Below are 22007 nucleotides of genomic sequence, written 5' to 3'. Positions count from 1 at the left end.
AATACACAGACATCAGGATACATACATCCAGGGCCGCCATCAGGGGGGGACGGCCGGGACTGGAGTCCCGGGCCTGGACACCTGGCAGAAAGGGGAGGGCCCGCTCCACCCCCCCTTTCTGCTGCTGTCTCCGTCAGATTAAAGCTGCCCATCCATTACACGATGCGGGGACGACGGCACGATTACGACGCTGTCGTCTCCCGCGGGGTGAAGTGCATACACTGAACGTTCAGACTTTCAGTGTATGCTGCAGATCAATCATCCCCGAACATGGCAACCTGACGGAGGTCGTCAGGTTGACCGTCATGTTCAGACGATGATTGATGTTAAAAACGACCAGCGGGTGCGCGCATAGCTGGTCGTTTTTAACCTTTTACTGCCCGATTTGCGGGCGATTACCTAGCGATGGAGCAATAATGACCGTCGTTATCGCTCCATCGCTAGGTTTAATCGCCTAGTGGGTGGGCAGCATAAGTTGATCCGGCGGGCACTAGGACCCACTGCGGGTCTAACAGTCTTGCTCTGGCTACCTGGGAACACGTGCAGGCACGACAGTGTTCAGGGGCCAGGATTCAGTAGAGGAGACAGCACAGCAGCAGATGGTGAGTTAAAAGTGCTGTGCTTGTGAAAGCGGAGGAGAGGGGGACTGGCTGGACACACACAGAAGAGGGGGCTGGCTGGACACATAAGGGGGACTGGCTGGACACACACAGAAGAAGGGGCTGGCTGGACACATACAGAAAGGGGTCCGGTGGACACATAAGGGGGCCTGGCTGGACACACACTCAAGGGGGGCTGGTTGGACACATAAGGGGGCCTGGCTGGACACACATAGAAAGGGGGCTGGTCGGACACATAAGGGGAGCTGGCTGTACACATAATGGGGGCTCGCTGGACACATAAGGGGGGCTGGCTGGACACACACAGAAGGGGGGCTGGTTGGATACATGAGGGGGGCTGGTTGGAGACATAAGGGGGGCTGGCTGGACACACAGAAGGGGGACTGGTTGGACATATGAGGGGGGCTGGTTGGAGACATAAGGGGGGCCAGGCTGGACACACACATAAAGGGGGGCTGGCTGTATGTACACAAGAGGGGACTGGCTGGACGCACATAAGGGGTGTCTTGCTGGATGACCATAAGGGGGGCTGGCTGGACGCACAGAAAAGGGGCTGGCTGGACGCATCATAAGAGGGCAGGCTTGATATTTTTTGGCCAAATTTTTTTGGTAGGAATAAGGTAGTGGGGGAAGGGGGGCCCTGCCAATTTTGTCAGCCCTGGGCCCCACAATTTCTGACGGCAGCCCTGCATACATCATACCACCTCCTAATACAGAGACATCAGGATACATACATACATTACACCACCACCTAATACAGAGACATCAGGATACATACATCAGGATACACACCTCCTCCTAATACACAGACATCAGGATACATACATCACACCCCCTCCTAATACAGAGACATCAGGATACATTTATCCCTCCTCCTAATACACAGACATCAGGATGCATACATCACACCTCCTCCTAATACAGAGACATTAGGATACATACCTCACACCTCCTCCTAATTAGAGATGTGCGCGACCCCCGTGTTTTGGTTTTGGATCTGTATCTCCCCTGGTTTTGGATTTGGATTGGTTTTGCCAAAACCTCCCTTCCGTGTTTTTTTTGGGGGGGTTTTGGATCTGGATTTTTTCTTAAAAAAATCATAAACACTTGCTAAAATCATATAAAGTGGGCCTGTTTTTGTTCCTACAGTATTATTAACCTCAATAACATTTATTTCCACTCGTTTCCAGTCAATTTTGACCACCTGACAGCTCACAATATTGATTTTTTTTCATCTTGTTAAGGGCCAAAAGGTTGCATCCAGCTAGCTGGCTGTCAGGATTCCTAGGCAGAATCAAAACTGAGTGATAAATAGAGTTGAGGACTGTGCAAAGATGATGGTTGGGGTACCCCTTGAGGATTGAATAACTGATAATTGATACAGCCACTGGCTGAAGTAAGAATTGATAGTTGATAGTAGGCGCAGCCACTGGCTGAAGTAAGAAGAGTTGATACTTGATAATTGGTGCAGCCACTGGCTGAAGTAAGAAGAGTTGATACTTGATAATTGGTGCAGCCATAGGCTGAAGTAAGAAGAGTTGATACTTGATAATTGGTGCAGCCATAGGCTGAACATTTATAGTTGGCGCAGCCACTGGCTGAAGTAAGAAGAGTTGATACTTGATAATTGGTGCAGCCACTGGCTGAAGTAAGAAGAGTTGATACTTGATAATTGGTGCAGCCACTGGCTGAAGTAAGAAGAGTTGATACTTGATAATTGGTGCAGCCACTGGCTGAAGTAAGAAGAGTTGATACTTGATAATTGGTGCAGCCATAGGCTGAAAATTGATAGTTGGCGCAGCCACTGGCTGAAGTAAGAAGAGTTGATACTTGATAATTGGCGCAGCCACTGGCTGAAGTAAGAAGAGTTGATACTTGATAAATGGTGCAGCCACTGGCTGAAGTAAGAAGAGTTGATACTTGATAATTGGTGCAGCTACTGGCTGAAGTAAGAAGAGTTGATACTTGATAATTGGTGCAGCCATAGGCTGAAAATTGATAGTTGGCGCAGCCACTGGCTGAAGTAAGAAGAGTTGATACTTGATAGTTGGCGCAGTCACTGGCTGAAGTAAGAAGAGTTGATACTTGATAAATGGTGCAGCCATAGGCTGAAGTAAGAAGAGTTGATACTTGATAATTGGTGCAGCCATAGGCTGAAAATTGATAGTTGGCGCAGCCACTGGCTGAAGTAAGAAGAGTTGATACTTGATAATTGGTGCAGCTACTGGCTGAAGTAAGAAGAGTTGATACTTAATAATTGGTGCAGCCATAGGCTGAAAATTGATAGTTGGCGCAGCCACTGGCTGAAGTAAGAAGAGTTGATACTTGATAGTTGGCGCAGCCACTGGCTGAAGTAAGAAGAGTTGATACTTGATAATTGGTACAGCCATAGGCTGAAGTAAGAAGAGTTGATACTTGATAATTGGTGCAGTCATAGGCTGAAAATTGATAGTTGGCGCATCCACTGGCTGAAGTAAGAAGAGTTGATACTTGATAATTGGTGCAGCCACAGGCAGCACACCCTGCACAGCTACGCTGCTGGTGATAAGTGTGGCTAACGCGCACACACACACAGAAATATATATATTTTTTGCACATGGTGGGGAGAGCCCCCTGAATGAGGCAGCAGCCCCTTGATAAACGACACAGGCAGCACCCCTGCGCAGCTTTGCTGCTGGTGATAATTGTGGCTAACGCGCACACACACACAAAAAAACACATTGATTCATTCATTAATTTTTTTTGGCACTCGGGGGGCGCCGCTGGCCACGGTCCAGCACTACACACAGTAACAAATAGACAGCCGCCAGCCGCCGGCTGTGTGTTTGTTTTAATTAGCAGCAGGACCGGCGCTAGGCTTCCATGTGCCCAGCGCCGTCCTGTGCTGCATGGCTGCACCCCTTCCCTCCCCCTGAGCGCTTACTCATTAGGGCTAGCGGGAGAGTAGAGGGCGGGCTCACGCAGGGAGCAGGGCTGCACTCCGGGCAACGGACCTCCTAGTCCGTGCCGGTGCCCGCCACTGATTAGCAGTCAATGAGATCAGACAGGATCTCATTGACTGCTGCGCCGACTGCTGGAGCTGGGCTGGAGCTCACTCATGAGCTCCGTCTTCCAGCTCCTGCAGTGGGTGATGGGAGAGACGTCATGATGTCTCTCCCATAATGCAGAGCGGGCCGGCCCGGGAGGACAGAGGAGCTGATGGCTGCGACAGGAGCAAGAGCGGGGATTCACACCTCCTCCTAATTAGAGATGTGCGCGACCCCTGTGTTTTGATTTTGGATCTGTATCTCCCCTGGTTTGGGATCTGGATTGGTTTTGCCAAAACCTCCTTTCCGTGTTTTTTTTGGGGGGGTTTTGGATCTGGAGTTTTTCTTAAAAAAATCATAAAAACTTGCTAAAATCATATAAAGTGGGCCTGTTTTTGTTCCTACAGTATTATTAACCTCAATAACATTTATTTCCACTTGTTTCCAGTCAATTTTGACCACCTGACAGCTCACAATATTGATTTTTTTTCATCTTGTTAAGGGCCAAAAGGTTGCATCCAGCTAGCTGGCTGTCAGGATTCCTAGGCAGAATCAAAACTGAGTGATAAATAGAGTTGAGGACTGTGCAAAGATGATGGTTGGGGTACCCCTTGAGGATTGAATAACTGATAATTGATACAGCCACTGGCTGAAGTAAGAATTGATAGTTGATAGTAGGCGCAGCCACTGGCTGAAGTAAGAAGAGTTGATACTTGATAATTGGTGCAGCCCCTGGCTGAAGTAAGAAGAGTTGATACTTGATAATTGGTGCAGCCATAGGCTGAAGTAAGAAGAGTTGATACTTGATAATTGGTGCAGCCATAGGCTGAAGTAAGAAGAGTTGATACTTGATAATTGGTGCAGCCATAGGCTGAAAATTTATAGTTGGCGCAGCCACTGGCTGAAGTAAGAAGAGTTGATACTTGATAATTGGTGCAGCCACTGGCTGAAGTAAGAAGAGTTGATACTTGATAATTGGTGCAGCCATAGGCTGAAGTAAGAAGAGTTGATACTTGATAATTGGTGCAGCCATAGGCTGAAAATTGATAGTTGGCGCAGCCACTGGCTGAAGTAAGAAGAATTGATACTTGATAATTGGTGCAGCTACTGGCTGAAGTAAGAAGAGTTGATACTTGATAATTGGTGCAGCCACTGGCTGAAGTAAGAAGAGTTGATACTTGATAGTTGGCGCAGCTACTGGCTGAAGTAAGAAGAGTTGATACTTGATAATTGGTGCAGCCATAGGCTGAAAATTGATAGTTGGCGCAGCCACTGGCTGAAGTAAGAAGAGTTGATACTTGATAGTTGGCGCAGCCACTGGCTGAAGTAAGAAGAGTTGATACTTGATAAATGGTGCAGCCATAGGCTGAAGTAAGAAGAGTTGATACTTGATAATTGGTGCAGCCATAGGCTGAAAATTGATAATTGGTGCAGCTACTGGCTGAAGTAAGAAGAGTTGATACTTGATAATTGGTGCAGCCATAGGCTGAAAATTGATAGTTGGCGCAGCCACTGGCTGAAGTAAGAAGAGTTGATACTTGATAATTGGTACAGCCATAGGCTGAAGTAAGAAGAGTTGATACTTGATAATTGGTGCAGCCATAGGCTGAAGTAAGAAGAGTTGATACTTGATAATTGGTGCAGCCATAGGCTGAAGTAAGAAGAGTTGATACTTGATAATTGGTGCAGCCATAGGCTGAAAATTTATAGTTGGCGCAGCCACTGGCTGAAGTAAGAAGAGTTGATACTTGATAATTGGTGCAGCCACTGGCTGAAGTAAGAAGAGTTGATACTTGATAATTGGTGCAGCCATAGGCTGAAGTAAGAAGAGTTGATACTTGATAATTGGTGCAGCCATAGGCTGAAAATTGATAGTTGGCGCAGCCACTGGCTGAAGTAAGAAGAATTGATACTTGATAATTGGTGCAGCTACTGGCTGAAGTAAGAAGAGTTGATACTTGATAATTGGTGCAGCCACTGGCTGAAGTAAGAAGAGTTGATACTTGATAATTGGTGCAGCTACTGGCTGAAGTAAGAAGAGTTGATACTTGATAATTGGTGCAGCCATAGGCTGAAAATTGATAGTTGGCGCAGCCACTGGCTGAAGTAAGAAGAGTTGATACTTGATAGTTGGCGCAGCTACTGGCTGAAGTAAGAAGAGTTGATACTTGATAATTGGTGCAGCCATAGGCTGAAAATTGATAGTTGGCGCAGCCACTGGCTGAAGTAAGAAGAGTTGATACTTGATAGTTGGCGCAGCCACTGGCTGAAGTAAGAAGAGTTGATACTTGATAAATGGTGCAGCCATAGGCTGAAGTAAGAAGAGTTGATACTTGATAATTGGTGCAGCCATAGGCTGAAAATTGATAATTGGCGCAGCCACTGGCTGAAGTAAGAAGAGTTGATACTTGATAATTGGTGCAGCTACTGGCTGAAGTAAGAAGAGTTGATACTTGATAATTGGTGCAGCCATAGGCTGAAAATTGATAGTTGGCGCAGCCACTGGCTGAAGTAAGAAGAGTTGATACTTGATAATTGGTACAGCCATAGGCTGAAGTAAGAAGAGTTGATACTTGATAATTGGTGCAGCCATAGGCTGAAGTAAGAAGAGTTGATACTTGATAATTGGTACAGCCATAGGCTGAAGTAAGAAGAGTTGATACTTGATAATTGGTGCAGCTACTGGCTGAAGTAAGAAGAGTTGATACTTGATAATTGGTGCAGCCATAGGCTGAAAATTGATAGTTGGCGCTGCCACTGGCTGAAGTAAGAAGAGTTGATACTTGATAATTGGTGCAGCCACAGGCAGCACACCCTGCACAGCTACGCTGCTGGTGATAAGTGTGGCTAACGCGCACACACACACAGAAATATATATATTTTTTGCACTTGGTGGGGAGAGCCCCCTGAATGAGGCAGCAGCCCCTTGATAAACGACACAGGCAGCACCCCTGCGCAGCTTTGCTGCTGGTGATAATTGTGGCTAACGCGCACACACACACAAAAAAACACACTGATTCATTCATTAATTTTTTTTTGGCACTCGGGGGGCGCCGCTGGCCACGGTCCAGCACTACACACAGTAACAAATAGACAGCCGCCAGCCGTGTGTTTGTTTTAATTAGCAGCAGGACCGGCGCTAGGCTTCCATGTGCCCAGCGCCGTCCTGTGCTGCATGGCTGCACCCCTTCCCTCCCCCTGAGCGCTTACTCAATAGGGCTAGCGGGAGAGTAGAGGGCGGGCTCAGGCAGGGAGCAGGGCTGCACTCCGGGCAACGGACCTCCTAGTCCGTGCCGGTGCCCGCCACTGATTAGCAGTCAATGAGATCAGACAGGATCTCATTGACTGCTGCGCCGACTGCCGAAGCCGGGCTGGAGCTCACTCATGAGCTCCATCTTCCAGCTCCTGCAGTGGGTGATGGGAGAGACGTCATGATATCTCTCCCATAATGCAGAGCGGGCCGGCCCGGGAGGACAGAGGAGCTGATGGCTGCGACAGGAGCAGGAGCGGGGATTCAAGTAAGTGTTTTTTTTTCTTCTTTTTTTTTTTTATGTGTGTGTCTGCTGGTAGGGGGAGGCACCACTACTGGCTACTGTGGGCGCTGCATCGCAGGGGGGGGTGTGAACCACTACTGGTGACTACTACTAAGGAGGGGACTACAAATGGGGGCACTGCTTCGGGGGGGACTACTACTGGTGGCACTGCACTGGGGGGGGACTACTACTGGGGTCACTGCATTGGGGGGACAACTACTGGGGACTACTACTTGGGGCACTGCATCATGGGGTCCACTACTGGGGGGGACTACTACTGGGAGCACTGCATCGAGGGGGACTACTACCGGGGGAACTATATAAAGAACACTGTAAAGGGGGTAACTACTACTGGGGACACTATATAAGGAGCTTATTACTGGGGGCACTGCACAGGAGGGACCACTACAGGGGACACTGAAAAGGGGGAACCACTACAGGGGGCACTGTATAGGGGGGAGAACTACTGGGGACCTGCATAAGGGGGACAACTACTGGTGTCTTGCATAAGGGGGAATCACTCCTGGGGGCACTGTGTAAGGGGCACTGCATATGAGGGATCACTATTGGGGCCTACATAAGGGGGACCACTACTGGGGGTAATATATAAGGGGCAGTACTGGGGGCCTGCATAAGAAGGACCACTACTGGGGGCATTGCATACTGGGGCTACTGTATAAGGGCACTACTGGGGCCTGCATAAGAGGGACCACTACTAGGGGTACTGCATAGGGGAGACTGCATTAAGGTGCATATGGAAAGAAATGTTCCCAGTGACAAGAAAGGGGTGTGTCATGTTGCCACGCCCCATTTTTCAGTGGCCACGCCCCTTGTGACCATAGAGGGGGGGCTCCATTTTTCTATTTGCCCTGGGTTCCAAATACTCTAGTTACGCCACTGATAAACAATTTAATTATCTGTCCATTAGTTACAGAAAAATAATAAAAATATCTAATTTTATTTTTTATTATTTAGTAGTCCATTTAAAAGTAGGGCATGTCAATTCCCTTTTGCTACTTCTATGGATTTTCTGAATACAAAAAAAAATTGTTAGTTCCTGTCTTCTCTGCAGAATTTCTATGTACAGCAGCAGAACACGATTTTAACCTCCAGCCAAAATGAGAGGCGGTGGGGATGAATTTCAAAAGAGGAAACTGGAAAAGAAGAGGGTGGGAGGATACTGAATGGTTGCAGCTGCAGAACGGTTTCCCATAGCAACATGAGCATTATTCTGTGTCTCCATAGCAACTCTTAGCTGTGCAGAGTTGTTTTTTTGTACAAAGGAGTGGGCATTACAAATAAAATAGTATCCGTATAATCTTTGGTAAAGCCTCATAGAATGCTATTATATCATTAGTGATGTATGTCCTAGTCGGGATGCAGTTAAAAGATCGACAGTATCAACATTCATAATATCAACACGACAATGGCCCTCATTCAGAGCCGCTCGTTAGCGGCAGTACGCTCGTTCCGAGCGATGTTCGCACATCTGCGCATGCGTACGGTTTTTAGTACGCATGCGCGAACCAGTCAGTGCGGCCGAAAATCGTTTGTACGCTATATAGCGAGTGCCTGCTATTTTGAGTGACAGAATGAGGCGTATGTGGGTGGTAACAAGGGAAGGTGCTTGAAAACGGGGGAGTGGAATTCGAACGCAGGCGTGCTTAAAGGTCAAAACGGGCGTCTTAAGGGTGTGCATAATTAATCCAGCAGCGTCATTGACCACGTCACTTGGTTTTTTTAAACTCAGAACTGCTCGCAAAATAGCGGTTGAAAAAACCAACCACAAGAATAGCGAGCAGTTCATACGCTGTACGATGTACTCGATTAATCAAATAAATAGCGGACATGACGTATGGTGCGAGCGGCAAGGGGGCGTTTTTATCAAATAAACGAGCGTATGTTTTGCTCGCTCGTTCAGACTTAGAGGTGTGAACAGACTGCAATTTGCGAACGGATCATTTGAATAGCCACTCCTTGTTTTTGAACGAACGACCGCAAATAGCGAACGGCTCTGAATGAGGGCCAATGTCGACAATTATTATATCGACATTGTTAAACATAGATCTTCATCACCTCTTTGTGCTGTGAACCTCAAGTTTGGTCACTTGCCTACTCTGCCAGAACGTCTGGGAAACTCTAGAATTTAGGTGAGTATTCCTGGACTCCCCTAGATAGTCCACGCTTCCAGATCCTGTCCATATCCCCATTCAAATGGGTAGGATGGGGACATGATGTAGCGATGTGAGTTGAATGACATCTGCCCCTACCCCTGCTGCTTGGTGATGTGATTCATGGCACTTTGAAGCAGGGAGCTGTGCTGTGATAGTACAAATCATGCCACCTCCCCTAAAGGATCTCCTGGATGTTTGTCCTTTAAGGTAGGCAAGTAAGGTATAGATCAATAGATATAAAGCATGCAGGTAGATGCATAGTGCAGTGTTAGCCTGAACAAATGTAATGTATTATATAACTCCTCAGCCCATGCAATCAGCCACTTCCCACATACTCTGGATAGCTTTGTAATGGGATATAGGTCAAAAGTTTGACAGTAAAAGTATAACCCAAACTAAAAGAAAAAGTTCTGGGAGGAATTAATGTGATAAGCAAAAGAAGAAAATCTTATCTGCTTTGCTCAAATCATGGTAAATATTGAGCTGGAAATATTCTCTCCTGCACAGTGCTGGCTTTTTCAAACAGTATGGTTGGTCTACACTAAAATGGAAGACCGTCAATAGGTTGGCAGGGTTAAAAGGTTGACATTCAAAAGGGTGACAAAAAAAAGGTTGACACATGGTTTTGCATGATTTTTAGGGTTAGGTTTAGGCTTAGGGTTAGGCTAAATCATGTGTCGAAATTTTTTGAGTCAACCATTTGAATGTCAATCTTTTAACCCTGTTGACCTTTTAACTAAATCCATACCTCATAACTGTCCTGCATCAAGCGGGCCAGTCCCGTTTTTCTGGGACTGTCCCGCTGTCCCACCCGCGGGCCTAAGTGTATCGCGGTGGGGGGGAAGTTGTGGGGAGAACATAGCAGAGCAGTGGGTAAGCAGGAGGAGAATAGATGCCGTGCACATGCGCACAACATCTGTTTAGTGTTCACCAGTGTACGGAGAGCCTGGGGGCTGCCCAGCATCTCAGAGAGTGCTGGGCATGCCCCGTAGTGACGTAAATGGGGGAAGCAGCGGGACTCCGCCCCATTTTCCAGAGACTCCGCCCCTTTCAACAAATACCTGTCCCCTTTTTAGGGGGCCAAAATGTTAGGAGGTATACTAAATCATTGTCGACCAATTACCTGGCAATCTTGTAACCCTGTCGACCCACTGACTGTCGACCTTCTGGTGTTGATCTAATGACTGTCTAAAGGCCCCTATACATCTGCAATGGATAGGGGTACAATTCCTCATTTTGCAGATGACTGGGGAAATACACAAATCGCCGATTTGACCAAAAAGTTATTGGAATCAGTAAATCAGCTTATCCAAAGTTGGAATTCACCGTAACGATCAGCCGATTTGCCGGCAATTACTAGTGAAATGATTGGCAGATCTGTGTTTCCTGAAAATGATCTGCAAATCACTGAAAAATATCTGTAATGCAGTGACCTGCAGTGAGGTCAATGGCTGGGGAGACACACATGGAGATGGGTCTGAGTGCTGGGAGCCTCTCTCACCCCCTACTCACTGTAATATCACTTTTATACCGAAATTCCGGAGATTGGAACAGGGTTCCAATCTGGATCAGAACCGGAATTTACCCGGCGCCGATCCAGGATATTTCCCGAGTCGGCGCCGACCCGGCAATCCAACCCTTTTCCCTTTTACATCAAGGTACTGCAGGGGTTAACCCTGCATTAACCCGGGTTTTAGCTCTGGTGTAAAAGGGGTTTAACTCTCCCCTTACTACACTAAGCTTCAGGGGCCTATTCATCATATCCCATATTGAAAATACAACTTGACTAATGTGATAGGGTGAGAGTTTACTGCTAAACTCTCACATTTTCTAAACTCTCACCCTATGGGGCCTATTCATCAACACTTAAATGACGTTTTTAAGGACATTTCCTTAATTACCGTTATTTTAGTATTCATGAAGACACTTAACACAAGAGATAACACTGATATCTCCTGGTTAAGTCCGCCTGTGTTAATTTCCACACTCCCCATACATTAGTATGGAGATATGGAAAATAGGCTATTCGTCAAATTCCGAAAATTATGTATTTTCAGAATTTGATGGTGTAACTATACGCCACTCTCGGGTGGCGTATAGCCCCCAATAGTGTACACAAACTGCCGTCTACACAGTAGCTTGTGCAGGAAAGGGATCTTTTCAGATCCCTTTCTGGTGCCTACACCTCTCCATACCATACACTTTAGCGCTGGTGATAAAGTGTATGGAGCAGACCCGCTCGCTTACCTTTAGGAATAAAGTTGATGGAGTGGCGGTGGAGGGGTAAACCGAGTACATCGTAGGGTGTGGGGCCACTGGGGAAGTGGGACAGATCCCGGCCTGATGACTGCTGCACGTTGCCCCTGCAAACTTAGAGTAGACGGCCGGCAGAATCACTGTGCAGGGAGCCCAGGTGGAAGGCAGCATGATGCATCAGGCAGACTTGCGGGTAGCGCGGGGTGGAAGAGGTATCAGACAGCAGCGCGGGGGAGGCAGCCGTCTGTCAAGCGGGTTGCCGTGGGAAGGGAATGGGGGAGGCAGCTGTCAACCAAACGGGTAGCCGAGGGAACGGGGGAGGCAGCCGTTAACTGTTCGGGGGTGGGGCGGGGGGAAGGCAGCCGTTAGCTGTGCGGGTAGCCGGTGGAATGGGGGAGGCAGCCGTCAGCTGTCAGATCAGCAGTCAGCTGTGAAAGGGATCCCGGCGGATAGGCTTCACAATCTGGCTTTTACACTACAGCTTTTGTGGGAAAGGGATTTTTGGTCCAGAGCTCAGGGGCCAGAGTCTGCAGCCCCCTCTGCACAGCTCCTGCCCGCAGTATGCAGCCTCCATCCTGCAACACGTATATGACAGCCGGGCAAAGGGGGGTGGGGGCAGGGCCAGATTAACAATGGGGCGGATGGAGCTACAGCTCCAGGCCTCCACATAAAAATAGGCCCATAGTCATGACAACATGATGTTGATTCTCAATCTGCTCTCCACACAGTCGGCCATAAATCATAAGTAGTAAAATTGTATTTCTATTTACCTCACAAAATGAAGGATTTTTTTCCTTTTACATATTTAGGGAGACATTGGAGCAGAGAGTATAGGGGGTACACGCCCACATGGCACTGGCCACACCCACACAGCACTGGTCACGCCTCCTCTGCTTCTCATAATAGGCCCTTTGGTCATTTTCAGCTCCAGGCCCATGTGGCCATCAATCCGGCCCTGGGTGGGGGTGTTAGTGGGGTGCTGGGATCAAAGGATGTGGGTGGCACATTGGATCGAGTGAGCAGCGAGGGGAGCCGGCCTGACCCACTGGCAGGGGACAGACCTGGACGGGAAGGTGTCTCTGAGGAGCAGGGACACAGGATGCAGGGGGGCAGGAGCCATCACTGGCAGATCAGCAGCAGAAGCATCTCTATGACAGCCGGGCCGACTGACGGATGGGGATTGGTTGTTCCTGAGGTGCAGTCAGCTGTGTGGGGAACGAGGGGGCTGGAAAGAACAGCAGTCAACTGTGCGGGGAGCCCAGGGCTGCAGGAGAATAGTATCTCTTTTCCAAAAAACTGTCTACGCAGAAACGACAGTTTTTTGGGTAGAGATACTTTTGTACATGAACCACGATGAATTGCTCCGTTAATTAGGTAGAACTCAATGCGAGTTCTAAACCTAATTACCACTGCATAAATTTTAGTTTTGATGAATAGACTCCTCAGTGTCCATTTATTCTCCTACCTGGATCACTGACTTCTCTTGCTTCTGCTGACTGAGCTCTGATCTCTAGACACTGCAGTGCACTTCCTGGTCACATGACACATCCAAGGTGTCCATCAGTATTCAAGGCAACCCCCCACACATACAGCTGCTCCGAAAAGCAGTTGTCCACGCGTTTAGTACCTCTTTTACTTACCACGCGTTTACTTACCTGTCCCTGTCGCTGGCTTGTGCGCATGTGTAACCGAAGGTCGTGCATGCACATAGCCGCTGGGGAGGCAGTGAGGAGGCAGCAGAAGGAACCGCACGGATCCCTCTTCGCAACCCCAGAATTCCTTAGCATAGGAAGGAGTGGGGCTCCAAGAACAAGCGTCATCTGAAGATTGCGTTCTCACAGGCAAACTCCATTTTCAGAGTTTGCTGAATATCAGGTGGTCCTATCAGACCCCTGATGATGAATGGCCAATTACCTTAAATATGCAGAAACTAGCGTTTCTGCATGTGCAGCGGGAAATTAAGGGATGATAAGTGGACCCCTATGACATATAAACCCAACTTGCTGATGGCCTTCGATGGATAGCAACCATCGATGGTGGAGAATGGATGTTTCTCCACCTTTGATGCTGCAATGTTTTTGTTCCCCAACTACATGGTGCTTATCCCTATCCCCTGATTGCACCGCTTAACCCGCCTTCCTCCCTGTAAAGCCCACCGTATTCACCTGCCCCATGGTAGTGTTGGCAACAATGGTTTAAATCATTAATAGTTTTCCATTGATGGATTTCTGACATCAATGTAAAGCACCAATGGCACAATCCATTCGATGGCTGTCCTTAACCCTACTTCCTCCTAATTCAAAGGACACATACTGTACACCCCACTCATGTATACACATAGACATCAGGCCATATATATCCCACCTCCTCCTTATACACACATCAAATTTCATAAATCCTAACTTATACTAATACACAGACACTAGGACACATACGTCCTGGGCCTGATTCAGAGGTACATGCTTAGTCGATGCTGCAAGATAGTGGCTGATGTTTTCAGTCTGTGCATGTGTCAGGATGCGGTCTGGGATTGGTGGCTTCTCACGTCTGCACAGGCGTCCTTGGGCTTAGGTGTTCAGTTGCTAGGAGTGGAAGTGAGTGGTGGCTAAGTATTCTCCACAGGGTCTGCTAGGGCTTCTGGGCCTGATTCAGACCCGCAAGCCGTCATTATGGGTCTCGCACCAAAGGGGGCGTGCTGTCGATGTTGATTGACAGCACGCCCCCTTTGGTGGGCGTGGCTGCCCAGACGGAGGCGTCCCCATGGGAACGCCTACCGTCTGGGGCCGGCCCCACTGACTTCACTAGTGATGTCAGTGGGAGTGCTTTTGGCTCTGATAGAGCCAAAAGCACTCCAGGGCTTGCGGCAGCGAGAGCCTGCCGCACGGTCTCGTCGCAAGCCCAATGGTCGCGATGGTCTTGACCATCGCGACCATCATTTTGGCCGCTCGCTATAGCTGTGGGTGGTCACCCACAGCTATGCGAGCGGCCAGGAGGCCGCTCCACATAGTAAGGGGGCCGGCCCTGATTCAGAGCGAGCGCTCTGTCAGAGCGTCCGGCTCTGAATCAGGGCCTCTGTGCGTGCGTCCTGGTTCCTGTGGTGGCGGTCATGGGCATAGCCATGTTGATCCATATCACCTGACTAATCTCTCCCAATGGTAGTCCTGTGGTCACTCAGCTGATCCAATGACCAGTTACCTAAGGGTATTTATCCTGACTTCAGGAACAGGAAGCTGCTGTTCAACTTGGCTTCTCCAGTGACTGTGTTTACTAGCTGTTGCAGCTTTCCAAGTTCCACGTTCTTTTCCTACCAGTATTATTTCCCAGCATCTGGAGTCGCTTCTAGCTTTATTCTGTTTTTATTTTTCCAGTAATTCTTCCAGTGTTTCCCAGGATCAGACTTCTCCAGTGATTTCTTCTATACTTGTCTCAGTGCTGAAACTCCAGCACTACTCAGTATCTAATTCTCCTGTGTACATGTCAGCGCCTGGCTCTGTGTGGAAACACCAGTTTAACTATTTCAGCACTAATCAGCATCTACTCTCCTGTGTACATGTCAGCGTCTGGCTCTGTGCTGAAACTCCAGTTTTACCTCAAGTTTTGCTTCAGTTAATCCTTTTGTGTTTACCCAGCTCTGGCTCATTTACCAAGTTTTCTGTATCTCCTCCCGTACCATTCCCAAGCATTAGTTTCAGTTCTCTGTGTCTGGATTCACAAAGCACCTTCCGTTATTCCCCTGATTGTTTCTACAGTGTAACAAGTTCACTCACCTGCGTCTGAGTTCCCTGCAGTTATTATCCTCCGTGCTGGTTTCTACAGTGTATCAAGTTCACTCACCTGTGTCTGAGTTAATTGTGTTCCGTGTCTGGATCTACAATACAACCCTGTGTCTACATTCCCTGTGTTTCTCAGAGCAAGTCTGCGTCTGGATCTCCAGTACTTTTCAGTGCACCCCTGTGTCTACTTTCCCTGTGTTTCTCGGAGCAAGCCTGCATCTGAATCATCTCCAGCAACCATCTCATTTCTAGTATTTCCCAGTGTCAATACATTTCTAGGGTTCCCAGTGCTAACTCCAGTGGTGTAAGTAGGGTATTTGGAGCCCAGGGCAAATTTGAAAAAGGAGCCCCCCCCCCCCCACTATGTGCACGCGCGGTGAAAAATGGGCGTGGTCACAAGGAGCGTGGCCACTGAGAAATGGGGCGTGTCAACATGACACACCCCTTTCTTGTCACTGGGAACATTTCTTTCCATTTGCACCTTAATGCAGTGGCCCTTATACAGTCCCACCTATGCAGTGCCCCTAGTAGTCGTCCCCCTTATGGAAGCCCCCAGTAGTACCTCTTATATACAGTAGTACCCCCAATATACAATGCCCCCAGTAGTGGTCCCTCTTATGCAAACCCCCAGTAGTGCCCCTTATACAGTACCCCCAGTAGTGGTCCCCCTTATGCAGCCCCCGATTAGTTCCCCTTATACAGGCCCCAATAGTGATCCACCATATACAGTCCCCCTTACACAGTTCCCCCTGTAGTAGTCCCCCCTTATGCAGCCCGCCATTAGTTCCCCTTATACAGTGCCCCCAGTAATGATCCCCCATATTCAGCCCCCCAGTAGTGATCCCCATATATTTTCCCTGTGTTTGCGTGGGTTTGCTCCGGTTTCCTCCCACACTCCAAAAATATACTGGTAGGTTAATTGGCTCCCAACAAAATTAACCCTCTTGTGTGTGTGAGCATGTGACTGGGACAGGGACTGATGTGATTGGGCAAATATTCTCTGTAAAACGCTGCGGAATATGTGTGCGCTATATAAATAACTGGTAATAAATAAAGAACACATACATCTATCTCCTACTAATACTGACATTGAAGGAATAAAACTGAATTTTTTTTGCTTTTGTGTCTTGTCACGGTAATAACAAGTTACTCTGTGTATTTAAACTGTGATATTCATAGCTGTACAATTTACTATTTTGACCAGTGGCGGATTTTACTTATGGGCTGCGGGACTGCAGCCCCCACCAGTATAATCAGCCACTTCACTGGCTACACTGTGACTGGAGGTGGCTTCCCATTGGAAGCGCCACCTGCCAGTCACACACAGGACATGCAGCCCCAGGGCAGATGTCTTCTCCCCCTGGGACTGCCAGTCCGGGCTGCGTTTAGCAGAGGGCGGCTTCCACTGCTCTGCCTTTCGGGCAGCCCTACATGGCTTCTCAGGTCTGCAGTCAATGCAGCCCCCAGAAGCTAGTGTTATGTGCATGTGCAGCGCCACCGCCGCTTATGCGCATGTGCTGGTCCCTGCGCCTGCCAGACCTATAGCACAGGTGCCGGGTACCTGGCCAGCCAGCGGCAGCACCCCTCAGGTAAGAGGGCAGGAGCTGCTGCTGATTTTGTCCATCTGTTCTTCAGGAGGGATGTATTATTAATATACTGTCTGTAACTGTTGCAAATGTTGGCTCTTTGCAGCAAAGAATGCTGGATTATTTTCTATAATCCTTACTACTATATGAAAATGAAACATTTTATGTTTGTTGCTTAATCACAGACAAAAAAGGGGGGGGTAGAGCACACTAATCAATGAATATACATAGGCAATATAGTAAAAATAGATGAAATAATCTATAGCTGCTATCAAAAATAGGTATATGCTCTAGACCTATAAACAAACAATAAAAAACAGAAGCTAGACAGCGCTACCAGATAATTATTTTAATAATGACAATAAATAAAAATCAATACATGAAAAATCAACAGTCGGCCGATGTTGAAAAAAATATAAAAAAATAGTCCCAAGAGAATAAAAAAATAAGACTCAATATCGATATTGTAATTTTCAGCATACGGTATAGAAATTAATCAGTATCCAATTTTGTTCCTTCTGTTTCTTAGATATATGCCAAGTAGATCTCCAACAGCAATGTTTATAATACATTATAAACATGTCAGTTAAGCAGAGAACAGAAAGGATTCATTAGGCTTGGTTTAAAAATTGCTTATATATATAGTGAAATAAGCAAGCAATCAGAACAGGCAAAGAGACAGCAGTTTTAAATGCATGCAAACAGGATTCCAGCGGTAAGATAAGCAGCTCAAATTGTCAGCTGGAGGTAAGTGCAGTCATAAGCTCGTCAGTTGTTAGTTTGTGTCCGCATGGTTAGTTGAAAAGGTAATGAGTCACATGCAGCAAATACCTTGCTCCACAGCAGTGCACATATGAGCGCTGACAGAAAACTGCTCCGCTGTAGATTTTAAAGCCTGTACTTACAATGCTCCTGGAAGTATATTAAATAGATTAATACTGACCAGTTGATTCAATTGTTGTGCAGTCCCTTAACTCGTTTCTCCGCCTTCTTAATCCTCAGCATATAGCTAAGAAACAGAAGGAACAAAATTGTCTATATAGGCAAAGGACACTGATTAATTTCTATACCCTATGCTGAAAATTACAATATCGATATTGAGTCTTATTTTTTTATTCTCTTGGGACTATTTTTTTCAACATCGGCCGACTGTTGATTTTTCATGTATTGTTTTTTATTTATTGTCATTATTAAAATAATTATCTGTTAGCGCTATCTAGCTTCTGTTTTTTAATCACAGACAAACCTTTGAATCGATTGACTTGGCAATTCGGATAAGAATAGTTTACAGACCGGGCTTGAACATAAGCTATGTATTTTCCCATACCTCCCACTCATATTTACGTTTTTTAAGTACCAGAGTACCAACTCCAACACGCATATGCAGCAAGGAACTCGCCATGCAGAACACATAATATGGATATCTGTAGTGCTGCTAGTCGCGTGACATAGAATAGTTTATTTTAAATAAAATACATTTCTGCACATGTCGCAGCTGCAATATCGCGCACCTCTGACTCAGGCCCTCAGTATGTGAGTCTTTGGTGCATCGGGGTGAAAGCAGTGGTGGCGACCAGGCCCGGCGACAGGGGGACACACCCATACCAGGCCCCAAGGATCAGAGGTGCCCCGAGAATCAGGACCACAAAAAACAGAGCAGCAGTACCTCTTAAAACAGATGCTGTGTTGCCTGTGACAGCAGCCGTCCAGCCGAAGCCCCGCCCACTGACAATCTTTCCCAGTCAAACACTGGCTCACGTGACACGCAGGAGCCAGTGCTCCTCCTCCTCCTGGGTCCCTCCTGCTTCCTTCCTCTTCCTCTCCTCTCCCATCATCCCCTGTTGTTCAACTACTCCCTCGCAGCATCCCCGACCCCTCCACCCCTCATGGCACCTCCAACCACCTCCTTCGCGGCACCTCCGACCTCTCCCCCATGCGGCACCTCCGACCCCTCCCCCACATGCAACCTCCAACCCCCTCCCTCGCGGCACCTCCGACCTCTCCCCCACATGCAACCTCCGACCCCTCCCTCCTCTCTCAGCACCTCTGCGCCCCCTCCCCCCCTCGCGGCACACTCCTCCTCCTTAGTGGTCCAGCTGAAGAGTGTATGTCCAAGCCTTAAGATGAAGGTAAGTGACTATGTTATTGTAATTTTTAATATGTGTGTGTGTATGTATGTATATATATATATATATATATATATATATATATACAGTGATCGCGGTGAGCCAAAAAAAATGTGGGTCCCAGGGACCCCTCACTTTATTAAATTGGGGTCCTACCTGACCTTTTCTGGGTCCGATCGGAATGATGATATATATTCAAAGAGCCCATTTATAGGAAGCAGAGGCTGCACATCAATGGGGGCAACCCATGGGACTTCCCCCACTACTGCCAGCACCACTAACAACCCCCCCTTCTCCACTACTCCCAGCATCACTAACATCCCCCCACTACACCCAGCATCACTAACCCCCCCACTACTCCCAGCATCACTAACATCCCCCCACTACTCCCAGCATTAATAACACCCCCCCACTACTCCCAGCATCACTAACATCCCCCCACTACTCCCAGCATCACTAACCCCCCACTACTCCCAGCATTAATAACACTCCCCTCACTACTCCCAGCATTACTAACATCCCCCCCACTACTCCCTGCATTAATAACAACCCCCTGACTACTCCCTGCATTAATAACAACCCCCCTCCACTCCCTGCATTAATAACAAACCCGCACTACTCCCTGCATTAATAACAACCCCCCCACTACTCCCAGCATCACTAGCATCCCCCTCACTACTCCCAGCATCACTAACAACTCCCTCCACTACTCCCAGCATCACTAACCCCCCCACTACTCCCAGCATCACTAGCATCCCCACTACTCCCAGCATCACTAACAACCCCCCCCACTACTCCCAGCATCACTAACCCCCCCACTACTCCCAGCATCACTAGCATCCCCCTCACTACTCCCAGCATCACTAACCCTCCCACTACTCCCAGCATTAATAACATCGCCCCACGACTCCCAGCATTAATAACACCCCCCCACTACTCCCAGCATCACTAACATCCCCCCACTACTCCCCGCATCACTAACCCCCCCACTACTCCCAGCATTAATAACACTCCCCTCACTACTCCCAGCATTACTAACATCCCCCCCACTACTCCCTGCATTAATAACAACCCCCTGACTACTCCCTGCATTAATAACAACCCCCGCACTACTCCCTGCATTAATAACAACCCCCCCACTACTCCCTGTATTAACAACAACCCCTCCCTGCATCATTAACAAAAAGAAGTACCTTCAAATCTGGGGGCCGGAGAGTTCACGCCGGGGTTAGGCGCAGTATTCGATCTAGGTGGGCCTCCAGGTCCAGGCGCAGTGTTCATGCGGGAGGCCGCTGGGACCAGTCCTCACGCAGGGGGGGGCGCCAGGACCAGTCCTCACGCAGGGGGGGGGGCGCTGGGACCAGTCCTCATGCAGGGGGGGGGGGGGGGGCGCCGGGACCAGTCCTCACGCAGGGGGGGGGGGGGCACCGGGACCAGTCCTCACGCAAGGGGTGGGCGCCGGGAACAGTTCTCACGCCAGGGGCCCGGCACATTCCTCCTCACTTTTTGCCCCCCGCATCAGCAGGCAGCCGCACCAGCCCACGGCACTCAGAGCAGCTGTCATACAAACCTGGCGCCGCGCGTGAGCAAATCAGAGCTCGCGGACCGGTAGCCACTGCTGATTGGCTGCCGGTCTGCGAGCTCCAATTGGCTCACGACCAGCGCCTATTTGATTGACAGCGGTGCTTTTAGCTATGTGTGCAGGGTGACTGGGTCGTGTCTCCGGAGACGCGCTGTGCCGCGGCCAATCCCTGACAGCCTGACGGGGATTGACAGCGGCATAGCGCGTCCCCGGGGACCCACCTCTTTTATAAAAGTGAGTCCCCAGTCCTTAAAACCGGGTAAAATACGCGCTATAGCGCGTATTTGCGAACACTATATATATATATATATGTCCTTAAAACCGTTATTTTAGTGTTGATGAATAGGCCCCATAGGGTGAGAGTTTAGAAAATGTGAGAGTTAAATAGCAGTAAACTCTCACCCTATCACACTGGTCAAGTTGTATTTTCAAAATGGGAAAACATCTGGATCAGAGTTTAAATCATGAGAGTTTTTTGAGTTTAAAAACATGCGAGTTTGCATGTTCTCGGATTCTATTACATTGGCCGGGTTTTTTTTGGCCCAATGTGTTACTTTTGATGTATTTTTTTATTATTATTGTATTATTTTGTTAACTTACAACTTTACCACCAAACATTTAGAAATATTTAAAATATATTTCTGGAAACATGAATATGTTTATTTTACTTTGATTCTTTTTTTTCCAATACTCTTTCTATTTTTAACATACAACAACTACTAAACAGTGTTAGGCCTAATGTATTGATTCACAAGCACCACATTAGCCAGCAGGTCTTATATCAGCATGACCAATAAGTATGTTCTATTATTCTCAATGTATAAATATATATTTATTTGTGTAATTTACTATGTCAGCAATATGGGATAGGTTACAGAAAGCACATTACTTACTGTAGCATGAGGCCTTTTCTGTAATGTATGTACTGTGGTTGGTAAGTTCCATGTTTATTATTATATCCCCTAGTAGCTGAAGCCTAATTTTAGACATTGGTCAAAGAGCAGCACAGGAAAATTGCCGAGGGATACAGGAGGTACGATTACCTCTCATTCTAAACATAGAAAGCTAACAGTGGAGTAATGATGTTCTTTTATTCATACTGTTTTCAGTGAGGTGGTGTTTTTATTCTAAAACATTTAATGGGAGTGTTGGCAGTGTTATTCACATATTCAATGAAATGTCACTGTATCATCCATTCCAGATCAGTTGGGTATACAGCTGCGTTCACATAATTTGGCACAGTGCAGATTACTTCCATCATAGTAAATTCTCTGATGGCTGCTTCCATCCATTTGTGCAGTACTCCTCCTAATGATTTAACATTTTATGAA

General features: G+C 47.7%; 1 protein-coding gene across 2 annotated transcripts in view; it reads left to right on the top strand.

Annotated features, from left to right (window-relative positions):
• CERS1 (ceramide synthase 1) overlaps positions 1-22007 on the top strand; it is a 54670-nt gene that overhangs the window by 14018 nt on the left and 18645 nt on the right. Inside the window, exon 1 of one of the 2 annotated variants that reach the window (XM_088460295.1) lies at positions 18755-19097. The exons of the other annotated variant lie outside the window; for it this stretch is intronic. Coding sequence (XP_088316421.1) covers positions 18855-19097 — 243 coding nt within the window. The 5' untranslated portion in view covers positions 18755-18854. Of the gene's footprint in view, positions 1-18754; positions 19098-22007 lie in introns of those variants that run through there. 2 annotated transcript variants of the gene reach the window in all.

Source organism: Taudactylus pleione, unplaced genomic scaffold (assembly GCF_031769625.1).
Source record: "Taudactylus pleione unplaced genomic scaffold, aTauple2 ptg000044l, whole genome shotgun sequence".
NCBI lineage: Eukaryota > Metazoa > Chordata > Amphibia > Anura > Myobatrachidae > Taudactylus > Taudactylus pleione.
This window is presented reverse-complemented; position numbering and strand designations above follow the sequence as displayed.